The sequence below is a fragment of the Panthera pardus genome, unplaced genomic scaffold, assembly GCF_024362965.1.
Source record: "Panthera pardus isolate Hobbes unplaced genomic scaffold, ASM2436296v1 HiC_scaffold_15, whole genome shotgun sequence".
Taxonomy (NCBI): Eukaryota; Metazoa; Chordata; class Mammalia; order Carnivora; family Felidae; genus Panthera; species Panthera pardus.
The window spans coordinates 13098496-13112080 of NW_026526710.1; the positions used below are offsets into that span (position 1 = coordinate 13098496).

Genomic DNA, 13585 nt, shown 5'->3' on the forward strand with positions numbered 1-13585 from the left:
CCTTTGTGAAATGTCCGTTCAAGTCTCCTGCGCAATTTTTACGGGGTTTGATTTTCTGTTACTGAGTCATAAGAATCTTTTATCCTGGATGCAAATCCTTCGCAGGTATACATTTTGTGAACACTTTCGGCCAGTCTGTGGCTTGCCTATTCGTTTTCTTAATGGTGTCTTCTGGGAGAAGTTTTTGATGAAGTCGAATGCCTTATTTTTTATAGTTCTTTCTTCCTTTGTCATAAGGAAATATTACCTTCCTCTGGTTGCAGAGATATTCTCTTCTGTTTTCTCCCGTTAGCTTTATAGATTATGCATTGACAGTTAGGTCTCAGATTCATCTCAAGCTTTTATATATATAAATAAAATGTTATAATATGTCCAACATGTTTTTATAAATTTATATCTTTATACATTATGAGATAGGAATTGTTTATATATAAAGTTCATATATAATAAAAGTTTTCTTTATATAGTTCCATATGTAAGTTTATATAACATATAGATGAATTAAAAAGGTTTGTTTTTAATTAATTTTGAGAGAGAGAATGCAGGCAGGGGAGACAGGCAGAGGGGGAGAGAGAGAATCTCAAGTAGACTGCACTGTCAGCACAGAGCCCTACACAGGGCTTCATCCCATGAAACTGGGATCCCGACCTGAGCCAAAATCAAGCATTGGGCACTCAACCGACTGAGCCACCCAGGTGTCCTGATACATAAAAAAAGTTTTATATAGAGTTTTGTATATATGTTTATATATTATATAGATATGTGTCTTATATATAGTTTTATATATAAATGTATACTGTATAATATATAGATATATAGAAGTTTTACATATAGTTTTATACATACAAGTTTATATAATATATAGATATGTGGAAGTTTTACATATAGTTTTACACGTATAAAAGTTCAAGTAATAGAAATGTATTAAAATATGAACATATATTTTATATGTATTACACTACATTATTTTATAATATATATGTGTCATGAAGTAGGGTTGAAATAGATTTACCCCATTATGATACCTAGCTATTCCTGTGCTATTAGTTGAAAAGATTTTCCTTTTTTGCACTGACTTGTTTTGGTACCTTTGTTAAAAATCAGTTGACACAGTGGGCTTGATTACTCCCGGCGAAGACGCATGAGTCCTCTAGCTTTGTTTTCCTTTGTCGAGAAAGTTTCAGCTATTCCAGATCCTCTGTGTATCCAAAGGTGTCCGTTGTCAATTTCCTGTCCCATGCCCAGATTCATCCTTCAATACCTGCCCTGTGATAACGGACCTCCTTGAGCGTAGCTCCTTGAATCCTGGTCACTAGAGGGCGCTGGAGGGACGCTGCACTAGCCAAAGGTTTCTCTTCCTGGCTCCCTTTGCTAGGTTTTGCTGCTTCTTTTCAGCGGCAGTGGCCTGCACAGTGGTACATGGTGACCCATGCACTAACCGTGTGCCCAGAGCACGGTCCCTCAGCCCCCCAGTAGCCTGGGCCTGGTGATCACCTTGTGGCGATCCTCCCAACGCAGAGCTCACACGCTCCAGGCCACCTCCTATGGCGGTGCCCCCCCACCTCTCTCTCTCTGTACCCTCCAGTCTCCAGCCTCAGCTTGCCCCAGACCTGGAGAGCTGTTTCCCACAGCCCTCCTGACTCAGGCAGTGCTGCACCAGGCCCGCTGCCCAGCGCCGATCGGACTCCCTTTGCCCACCTGTGTCCCTCATGGACACTGTCTAGTGACAGTGGACCAGCTCTGCCCCCTGGTATCCCGCTGAGATTCTCCACCTTCCAGTGAGCTGCGACGACTCCTTTTCCAGGGAGGTCTGAAGCCCAGCCTGGGAGAGAGGACCCTTCCGGGGTGTCCTTCCTTGAGTGTTCCTCTGTAAAAAGAAATTCCCATTGCAACCAAATTCCTCACTCATCTCAGAATTACACAGCAAGCTGAGGTAACTGATGCTTAGCAAGGGATGGTCAAGAAAGACTCTGGCGCCGGGCTGTCTAGGTTCATATCCTGGCCGTGCCTTTTGGCAGAACTTGGACGTGCTTTATAGTGTCTCTGTCCTCAGTTTCCTCATCTGTTAAATAGGCATGGCAATAGCATTTACTTCCTAGCCTCAGCACTAGGGCCAAAGAAAATAGAGGCCAAGTATTTAGCGTAGTACCTAGCAGTCACTGCTCGGTTGCCGTCAGCTGCTGCCGTTACCGTTACTGCTTTTATTACCATCCCCTTGTATCCCTAACCAGATCATAAACCCTTAACAAAGAGAGCCTAATGTGATCTCAGTGCTCCACTGTCCCCAGGGCATCTCGCTGTTTCTGTCTTAGACGAGCAATAGGGGCTGCAGAATAAGCGAGCTGCTGACGAATGTTCTGTTTGCCGCAGAAAGAAGAAGTGAGGAGGAAGCACATTCGTCTGCACATGGAAAGCACGCTGACCGCCCGGGACAAGGTCGGGGTGCAGGATTTTGTGCTGTTGGATGCCTACACCAGCGAATCTGCTTTTCTGGACAATCTTCGAAAGCGTTTCAGCGAGAACCTCATCTATGTAATGTCACCTGTTCCTCAGCTGTTTCCCTAGACTGGTGGTTCCCCTCCTGCCTGTCTTCACAGCCTTGAGGATAGTGAACACTATCTCTCTATTAGATCAGCCTTTAAAGAGAGGTGTGAAGGGACCACTGCCAGATGCACCCTAATCCTGGCTTCCAGTGACAAAGACCCAGCTTAAACGGGCGTAAGCCATAAGACAGAATCTATTGACCCATGTCACTGTAGGGTCCAGAAATAGATCTAGGGTCTAGGGTGATGAGTCTTGAAGAGCCTCGAGGGCTCTTTCCCACCTCTCTGCTCGATTTTGCAAAGGTCTCTTTCTGGGGCGGACTCTATGCAAGGGGGCAAGGGGGCTGGGTAGCTGACAGCCGGACCAGGCTGATGTTGGTAGACAAGAGAGCAATTCCTCCCGGAGACACAGACATTGGTTGGCTCTGATTGGCCCATCTCGGGTCATTGCTTACCTCTGAACCAATCCCCACAGCTGAAGTGAGGAATATTATGATTGGCCAGGCTAGTTACCCAGGCCCAGCCCAGGAGGTGAGGATTTAGGCCAGTGTGCACCTTACCGTTTGATGCGGGCTGCCAGCCGGAGAAGGTTCCTCAAAGGAATCTGCCGGAAGAAGGGGATCGAGATGCCAGACTGGCAAATATAAGAGATGTCCACCACATCCCATGAATCTCCAAGGGTCAAGGTTGCCACACATGGCCAGACCTGTTCTTAGGTTTGTCTGGTTGCTTCTAGTGGTGGTCAGTTTTTATTAAGTTGCCCATTTCTCACTGCACCTTGATTTGATTGGTCAAATTTCAGGTAGATTGTTGTAGGGTAAACTCCACAGTGTCTCTGTGTGTTTTTAAACTTATTTAACTTTATTGAGATTTTATTAGCTGTTGCTAAGAGTAAATTAGACCATGAAAAGCGATCTAACGATATTTGCCTTGTAGCTGTTTTGTTTTTAATGGTGCCATGACTTAATCCGTATGTCGAAACCAAGGTTACTGGGAGAAATAAGCAATGGGAATTCTTAGAGTATATATTTTTGATTGAAGTAGATTTTATGTATAAGCCAAGGAGAAAGAGTGCGGTATGGAGAAGTAGAAGTGGGATGATAGGATCATCATGAATAAATCATTTCCGGTTTGAACAGATTTCAGAAACTACGTTCTACCCTGGCAGATTTCTACTGGTGGAAGCCGTGCACAATTTTAGACAAAATATGGTACTCTCATCTGTTCTAGTTCTCTGTTCGACTTTGTTCTAGAGATTAGAAACATCTGTTAGAATGATTTTAGCCTAGGCATAAACTTGAGAACCTCCAATATCGAGGCTCTGGAATGAAACCCAGTAACAAACCCGGAATTTGAAAACTCCAGTTGTATTTCCAGAGGAGCCCAGGCATGTCTTTGTTTTCTACGTAAGAGGGTGAGAGCTTTGGTCATTCCTGAGTGTATTCCAAGAAGCGTTTACGTTAGTGGTTCTGTTACAATCACGAGTATGTGAGGAACTTGACCAGTAATAGAATGCAACATTGCAACCCAGGGAAATACGTGCCAGCAGGTGGGCATGTTGGCCCAGCTGGAGACAGCTGGGATGCCTATCTTCCCTGCTTTCACCCAGTGGCCGGAGAGACCTCTCTGAAACATCAACGTAGGTCAGATTGCGGTGCTCTCTTCGTAACGCTCTCCATTTTACATTTACAGTGTAAGGCAAGTATTACTTATCAGTAGGGAGAGTGGTGTCTCCACCACACGCTGCATTTGGAATAAACCCCCGGTTCTTCATGCCCTGGGGGATCCGAACTTGCTCCATCTCGGACTCCGTGTCTTAGCGTCTTCCGTTCCCCACTCCCTCGCTGACCTCCAGGGCAGCCAGCCTGCCCACCCTGGACCCCTCAGCCTGACCTGCCCTTTCCTACCTACTTTTTTTTTTTTCATCATTCAAGTTTCAGCTCGGAGTCACCTCCTTAAAGAAGACTTCCCCAAGCCCACGAGCTAAGGTGGCCTTCCTTGGTCACTCCCTCTCTCATTACCCTATGTGCACCTTTCTTACCATTCTAATTGAAGCATTCTGGAACCCCTTCCCCCAGACATGTGCACATGCGTGTAAGCTCCAGGACAGCAGGGACACCACCTATCTTATTTATTGTTTTATATCCCATGAAATGAACACATGGGGATCATAGCATGGGATGGTCTCTCACTGTAGCCCTTTGCACCCCACAGTTCCTCACTAGTGCTTTGGTCCATTCTTCTAGACCTATATTGGGACTCTCCTTGTATCTGTGAATCCATACCAGGAGCTTGGAATCTACACTATGAGCCAGATGGAACTTTATCAAGGGGTCAATTTCTTTGAACTGCCACCACATGTGTAAGTAGTACATATGGGGGATCATCAGTAGTATTTTTCTCTCTTCCTCTTTTTTCTTTTTCCCTCTCTCCCTCTTTCCTATCCATCCATCCATTCACCGCATCCATCCATCCATCCATCCATCCATATCTTTGATGCATCCTCATTAGGTTCTGTACCTCACTTAACATCCTGCCTTCTTGATAAATGTCTTTCAACACAATAGAAAGCATCAGATCCTTGTCAAGTCTCAGTTTAAATATCCCGAGAGGTGGAATCTTTTGTAACTGTTAAGAGCTCTAAGAGCGTGGCTGGAGAGGGGTCTTTTCTGGGAAGAGGTTTGCTGTAGCGCCATCTACTGGTGTCTGAGTATCATGGCGGCAAAGGAGCCTCCCATTGGTAGGGCCCTGCAGATCCGTAGTTCAAGCAATTTCCTGTCTGATCTATATGTCACTATGGCGCTACTGAATTTCTCAGTTCTCCCTGGTTGACTTCTGGGCTAATATGTGGGCTGTCTCTCCATTTTTCTTGAGGACTTACCTATTCACCTCCTATAAGGCCTTTATAAACCTTTCTGAATCACTACCACTAGGGGGATCCAAATTAGCCAGCTTTCAAACTCGGCCACGTGGGAAGCTTATACTCTTGGGAGACTTTCACGCTTTGGTTTCTGATCTTGAAGGTAAAACCCTTGTACCAGTTTCACCTCTTGTCCTATAGATATCACAGAGCTTTTAAGATATTTTTGCTTTCCTGTCTCGGTACTCTTACTACGCTACATCTTGAAGGAAAGAGGAAACTTGGGATCTCATTATAGCTATTAAGTGTTTAAAATATTTAGACAAGATGTTATTTCTACCTGCAGTTAATAGAATGTCTCTTGGGGATATATATAATTTAGTATCTGGCTTATTCTCATATGAAATGTTGATGGGGGCGCCTTGGCAGCTCAGTCGGTTGAGTATCTGACTCATGATTTTGGCTCAGGTCGCGATCTCACGTTCACGGGTTCAAGCCCCCATGTCAGGCTTTGCAATGACAGGCTGGAGCCTGCTTGGGATTCTCTCCCTCTCTCTCTGCCCCTCCCTTGCTCACTCGCGGGCGCACGCTCTCTCTCTCAAAATAAATAAACTTTTAAAAAATGTCCATTGTTGCTCAACTTGTCCATTTTAACTGTTATCTGAATTTTGATTTCTGGTACATTTTATCTCTGATCAGTCAATGGGTCCTGGTGAGCATTTGATATCTGAGCTCAGTGTCCTTGTACCACAGTCTGGATGTGGTTTCCCGGAGGCGGGGTTCTTGGTCCTTCTGCTGTGGTGGGCATTACACACAGCCCCTTCCCGTTCCTTCTCCAGCTACGCCATAGCTGACAACGCTTACCGCATGATGTGCTCTGAGCTAACTAACCACTTCATCCTCATTTCTGGAGAGAGCGGGGCAGGGAAAACGGAGGCCTCCAAGAAGATTCTCCAGTATTTTGCCGTGACCTGCCCAATGACCGAGTCACTACAAATAGCCCGTGACAGACTGCTGCTCTCCAATCCAGTGCTGGAGGTAAGTGATCTTTGAGGACCTGTTGAGGGGAGTTCTAGGGAGGTCAATTAAGTAAGAAGAATCTTCTGCCTGTGCAGGACAGTCAAAATGGGCAGATCGCCGTCTGGGAGTTAAGCAGAAAGGTCTCAAGGGAAATATTGTGCTTAAGGGCATAACCTTGAAGTCCGGCAAGCATGGACGCTAATCCCAGGGCAGCCACGCCTCAGCAAGCTTTAGCAAACCACTGCATATCCCAGATTCTGTTTCCCTATCTGTGGAACGGGTCTACTCATAGTTCCCACCTCCTAGGAGTTTCTGAGGATAAAACCAGGTGAATGCATAAAAAGCACACAGCAGAATTAGTAAACACTAAAGTCGTGCTCTCTTATTAATATCTTTCTTATTTAATTGAAATTATTTGGATGATTATTGCAATTCACTGACTTGCTGTTTGATTTTGAACAAGCAATTCTGTGTTTTTGTCGCCCTTCATGTTAAAGGTATTCGTGGTTGAAGGAATTTTCCCCATAGACCTATGGGCTGAACAATTACCTGTTTGATAGAAAAAAAGGTCTGGTAATGGGGGCCATGAACTCTGTCTTCTAGAACATCAGGGGCCTAGGGGCCTCTATAGCTCTCCCTAGTCAGTCCTAGATTGGATGCTAGAGAGATCTTTTTGTCCTTTCCTCTCGCTCCATCCTCAGTATTTGGCATCAAATTCTCTGTACTTCGTGGTTCCTTCTTAGAAGATAAAGTATGGCTTTAATCCCTGGCTCCCCCTCCCTCCCCCATTTTCATAATCGTGGCGTCTGATGAGTTTGGTGAGCTTGAAAGACCAGGCATGACAGTTTGGTTCAGCCTGTCCCTGTCTCCCTCGCTTTGTATTGCAAGGCTTTTGGAAATGCCAAAACACTCCGGAATGACAACTCCAGCAGATTTGGAAAATACATGGACATCCAGTTTGACTATAAGGTACACTGAAGTTCCTATTACCGGCTCATGGGGACCCCTTAGCCTGCCAGTGACAGAAACTCGACCCGAGGTCCCTTAAGGGAGAAAGGGCTCTATCGGCTCAAATAATGAACAACTCCAGGATTAGTGCCGTTTTGGGAAATGCAAACAAAGACCGCAATGAGATACCATTGTATACTTTCTGGGTGAGCAAAAATTAAGAAGTCTGATCACACCAGCTATTGGTGAAGATGTGGATAATTAGGAACTTTTCCACATTGCCGGTGGGGCTCACACTGGTGCGACCCACTTGGAAAACAACATTATTATCTTGTGAAGTTGAAATCACATCATCTATGGTGGAGCCATTCCGCTCTTGGAGATTGGCAAGCCTGCCCCCAAGAGCCCTGCTCATGATGGTAAAAAGGTCTGGAAACAGTCAACACATCTGGAGAGGGCTGAGTGTCCATCGACAGGAGAATGGTTAAATGGTGGGATGTTCACCCAATGAACTGTCACGTAACAGCAAGAGCAAGTGAATGAAGCTACACGTAACATGGTCAAGTCTTAGGAAAGTCTGACGTGTCAGCCATTTCTTATAAAGCTTGAGAATAACCACATGGAAACGATGTACTGTGTGGGCGCGCATAATTATATGGCATGGGTTGGCAAATGTTTTTTGGATAGGGCCAGATAGTCAATATTTCAGACTCTGTGGACCATATGGTTTCCGTCACAACCGCTCAGCTCTGCTGCTGTGGCATGGAGGCAACCGGAGACAGTGTATGATGAGAATTGTTGTATGTTCACAGAATTTAAATGGGGCCAGTGCAAGTGGGAAGGGTCGACAGAGTTCTCAAGGACATAGAACTCCAGGGGACAAACTATCACTTAGACTGGAGGACAGTTGTTGCTTGAGGGTTGAGTGTAGTGATAACAGACTGGCTCAGGGTTTTCCAGAAGCCGGTACGTGGACTTCTGGTGAAGTGCGCCCAGACTTTGAAAAAAAAAAAAAATTGAATAGTTGTGTCTGTTTTTAAACTCCTTATTGAAATTCAACACATCTACTGAAAAGGAAGCAAGGCATGAGTCCAGTTTAATGAGTTTTTACCTATCTGCCTGTGACAACTGGCACTCAGATCAAGATGTAACAATTTCTAGCACCTAGAAGATTGTCCTACGCTTCTCTGACAGTATCTGCCCTCCCAACTGTTACCAACTGTTCTTCCCTCTATAATCAGATTAATTTTGTGGGTTCTTGGGCCTCATGTGTAGGAATTATATGTCCTCTTTTTCGTCTGGCTCCCTTTAATCAACACTCTCAGATTCATTAATGTCACTCCATGTGGCAGTTGGTCATTTTTTGCTTATGTGACCTCATCATGATTTTTCTGTTCTCCTATCGATGGACAGTTGGGTTTCCAGTTTGGGGCTGTTGCAGATAGCGCTCTGAACATCCTTGCAACATGTCTTTGAGTAGATAATTTGCATCCACTTATGTTGGGCACATACCCAGAGGTGGCATTGTTGGGTTCTTACCAGGAATGTTATGATAATTAACGATGGGTCCAGTTACCAGCAGGGTTCTCTGCACCCTTGAAAGCATCTGGTATCATCAGTCCTTTCAGGTTTGAGACGTTCTGGTGGAGTAGACTGGTTTCCCAGTGTGATTTATGTTTGTATCTCCCTGATGATTAGTGAAGTCTTGATAACTGGCCAATTAAAAAGTTTGTGTTAGAGCCTTTTGCCCACTTTTAATTAGGCTGTTTTTCTCATGTTGATTTGCAGGAGTTCTATATATGTTCTGGAACCCAAATCCCTTACTGGATATATTCTTAAAAACAAAACAGTGTGATACATAAAGATACGTAAACAGGCCAGTAGATGGGAGTGGAGTCCACCAAGGCGTCCACATGTGATATGATTGCCTGGCTTATGACCAAAGCACCACTGTGATCCAGTAGGGAAACGATTGCCTTTCCAGTAAATGGTGCTGATCAATCTGAAATCCATGTGACTAAAAAGACCTTTGACCCTCTACCTCACTCCATACCCAAGAATTCAGTAGTGCTCGACCGCTGTCCTAAATGCGACTGGTAAAATGACCACGCTTCTAGACAGAAGCATAGAAAATCCTTCTCATGACCTCAGGGTAGGCAAAAATATTTGTAAACAGAGCCCAGAAAACACTAAGCATAGAAGAAGAATCATTTGAATTCAGAATTTCTGTTCCTCAGAAGACACCAGTAAGAAGGCGGCTCAGTTCTCGTCATTGGGCATTTTTTGTTCTGTCCTGAAGGGCATTCCCGTAGGCGGGCATATCATCAGTTACCTGATAGAAAAGTCTCGAGTCGTCTATCAAAACCAGGGCGAGAGGAACTTCCACATCTTCTACCAGCTGCTGGAGGGAGGCGAAGAGGAACTCCTTGCTTACCTTGGACTTGAGCGGGACCCCCAGCTGTATAAATACCTCTCACAGGTCAGAAGGACCAGTACCTGGCTTGGGGGGGCGCCCTTTGGGTGGCAGGGGTGAAGGGCATTACTGGGGGCTTCTATGAGATGGCCAAGAACTTTCTCATTACCATTCTGGAGATATCCTATGGACTGGTTTCTTGCCACTTATCATAACCCCTTTGTCTATGCCTGACAGATCATCTGGTAAAGTAATCAGTCTCTAGGTGGGTGGTTCTCAGCCCTGGCTGAAATTAGAATCACCCGAGGGGATTTGTCAACACACACACACACACACACACACACACACACACACACACTCTAAAGATTCCAGTCTAATTGGTCTGAGATGGGACCTGGACATCAAGGCTGTGTTAAACACTCCCGTGATTCTGGATAATTAAGTGAATCCCCGGTGATTCCAATACACAGCAGAAGTGAGAACTACCGGTCTGGGTGTGATAGTAACTCGCTGCCCGTCCGTGTCCACAACTTGTGCTGCTCCCTTCTGCTTCCCAGAACTAGTTTGGAAAAGACTCCCCACTTTGCCTCCCAGTCTGAGGGTTGTTAATTGCAAAATGAATGGACTTCCTTACAGAGAGAGTTTGGGCCATTCCCGTAAGCAACCCTGGGACCCAGTGTTGAAAGATGGACTTGGAGAATTTGACTCCCACCATTAGTTTTTCTGCAGCCAGGACCAGGGTTCTAGAAGGTCCCGATTGTATAGCATCTATCACTATTTGATGTCACTGGCACCTTTTATGCCCCAAGATTTTCAGATTTTTCTCTTCTTTGCTGGGTCTGGCTTTGAATGGAGGCCACTTGGCAGAGTGCACGTGGGGCCATCATTTGAGAAAGAGAACGAGGTCTTAGGAAGTGAATCTTGTAAAAGAAAGACCAGCATTTCATAGTCCTGGTGAAAGAGTAGACATGACCGAAATGCATCTTGAAAAATGAGGCTAAATGATGAAAATAAAAGAATCCCAATCTCCTTTTGCAAACTTCGTACTAATTGTGAGAATGAAGAGTAATTCGGATGTGATATATATATATATATATAATTTTTTTTTTTCCTTTTTGAGAACCGAATTCTCCCCATAAAGCTGTATGGTAGCCTCACATTTGGCTTCTCACGGCATGAACAGAGAGGGTCAATTTATAAAAATATTTTAGAGCTTGAATCCTTTTCCCAAGGGCTTCTCCTAACCCTTTGATAATTCAAATCATTCCCTTTTGGAATGTAGCTTGTCTTTTATCTTTGCAGATTTTTTTTTTTTTTTCTGGCCAGATCTTCAGACCATTCGCCAGTATTATTTTGTTCAATTTTGTGTTGCCTGGTAACTTGGACAAACGTAGTGGCTTTACTCGCAGTATATCCGCGCTGCTTCCAAACCTCTAGGTGCCCTGGAAAGACTGACTTAAGCTGGCCCCGCCCTTGGTGGGGCAGGAGCAGATGCCATTGGTCGAACCGGGAGGGATATTTGGGAGGTTGCAGATTTAACACTGGCCAGTTCACGGGTGGATCTTTTCATGACCCAGCACCTCCGGTTTCCCCAGGCAACAAGGAAATCTGTTTAACATGACGAATCTTCAGATAGCCAGGAATCTAGGAACACCTTGTCCTACAAAAGCAAAAGAGACAAACAAACATAAACAAAACAGACTTCATCCAGAATGTCTTCCCTTTAAATTGTGACATTCGGTGGTGTGTGTCTTCTTTAGAAGACAACTTCTAGAGTCAGTGGGAAGTCTCATCACCTCTCTGCTGGTGATTGTATCCGTATCACCTTCATTTCTCTAAATGCCAAACTCTTCTTGAGTGTCTCCTACCTCGTCCCTCGTCCCTCGTCCCTCGTCCCTCGTCCCTCGTCCCTCGTCCCTCGTCCCTCGTCCCTCATCCCTCACAGCAGTTTCTGCTGGAGGTTGTGATTGCGTCGAGATTGTTATCTGAATTTCAGGGCTTGTCCTCTCCCTGCATTTTTTAGCAGGTGTTTACTGAGACAAACATCTTCAGTTTACTTGACAAATAAGACAAGGAAAACAATAAAAAAAAAAAATACTTGAAGAGATATACCACTAATGTGTACCTTTGAAAGTTTTCCCAGGGCAGAGATTCCAAATAACTTTGAAAAAGGCAACAGCCAGCAAATCATGCTGTGCTAGACGATGAGATAAAACCTGGCTTTTTATAATCAGAACATTCTAGAACTAGCTCTTGCGTGTTTGGAGAGAAAACCACTTTGATTCAAGAATAGGTGTGGGCGTGCCTAACTGTCCTTGTGGAAATGACGCGAAGCAACCCGATTCTGTGTTAACAGGGTCATTGTGCCAAAGAGTCGTCTATTAATGACAAGAACGACTGGAAAACTGTTTCCAGTGCCTTTTCTGTCATCGATTTTACTGAAGATGACCTCGAGGTATGAGCCCTGTGGTCACAACTGCCAGTATGGTCTGGGATTGACGAAACAATCCTGGTATCTTGGTGATCGCCCAGTAGGGTTGCCAGGCTCAGCAAATGAAAATACAGGATGCTTAGTTACATGTGAATTTCAGATAAGCTTGTCCCAATGAGATAAACTTCTACGAAAAACTTAGTCCTTGCTTATCTGGGATTGAAATGTTACCTGGGCATTCTGCATTTCATCAGACCTAAGATTTCCCAATGCGGTGAGCAAGGAGGAGATTTTGTTTCTTCTTCCTCTCACATCCAATCTCAAATATATTCTTAATAATTTTTTTTTTAATTTTTTTAACGTTTTATTTATTTTTGAGACAGAGAGAGACAGAGCATGAACAGGGGAGGGGCAGAGAGAGAGGGAGACACAGAATCGGAAGCAGGCTCCAGGCTCCGAGCCGTCAGCCCAGAGCCTGACGTGGGGCTCCAACTCACGGACCGCGAGATCGTGACCTGAGCCGAAGTCGGACGTTTAACCGACTGAGCCACCCAGGCGCCCCTTAATAATTTTTATTTATTTTTGAGAGACGGAGGTGGGGGGGTGGGGGATGGACAGAGGATCCGAAGCAGGATCTGTGCTGACAGTGGATAGCCCAGCTCAAACTCTGAACTGTGAGATCATGAGCTGAGCCGAAGTCAGACGCTCAACCACTTAAGCCACCCAGGTGCCCCCAAATCAAATCTCAGATATTTACATGCTCCAGATCTACAGGATTACTGTTTATTTACACTTCTATTTTTGAACAAACTGGAGAAGATTGTAGGATATATGAACATTCTGTTTTTACATCTTTTTCTGTTTTTCTTTTTGATGGTTAAAACTCTTGCTCTTTCAAGGACTAGAATTATACTTTAAAATATATTTAGGGGCACCTGGGTGGCTCAGTCGGTTGAGCCTCCGACTTTGGCTCAGGTCGTGATCTCACAGTTCGTGGGTTCAAGCCCCACATGGGGCTCACTGCTGTCGGCCCGGAGCCGGCTTTGGATCTGCTGTCTCCCTCTCTCTCTGCCCCTCGCCTGGTTGCACCCTCTCAAAAATAAATAATACATTAAAAAATAAAATATTATGCATTGATATAATATATACCTATATGTATCTGGGATCATGCTATTTGCATATGAAATGGTGTGTTGGTGGGAAGGGGATGGGGAGGATCCAGAAATAGAAGTGTCCTGCGCTGGAGATGGAAGGAGGGATCTTCCCCCATCCTCTGCTGAGGTTCTTTTATCCTCCTTCCCTTAACATCTGAGGTGGGTAAGAAGCTGATTCCCGGGGCGGGGGAAACTTGGCTCCGTGAGCTCGGGCTG

The 13585-nt window shown here is 44.9% G+C and overlaps 1 protein-coding gene across 1 annotated transcript in view; it reads left to right on the forward strand.

The window, feature by feature from the left end:
• Positions 1-2373: 2373 nt before the first annotated feature.
• The window catches only part of MYO1H (myosin IH), a 45310-nt gene continuing 34098 nt past the window's right edge, over positions 2374-13585 (forward strand). The window contains exons 1-6 of the mRNA XM_019467182.2: positions 2374-2532; positions 4790-4905; positions 6243-6441; positions 7312-7392; positions 9671-9850; positions 12141-12239. Of these exons, the coding sequence (XP_019322727.2) occupies positions 2407-2532; positions 4790-4905; positions 6243-6441; positions 7312-7392; positions 9671-9850; positions 12141-12239 (801 nt within the window). The 5' untranslated portion in view covers positions 2374-2406. The remainder of the gene's footprint in view (positions 2533-4789; positions 4906-6242; positions 6442-7311; positions 7393-9670; positions 9851-12140; positions 12240-13585) is intronic.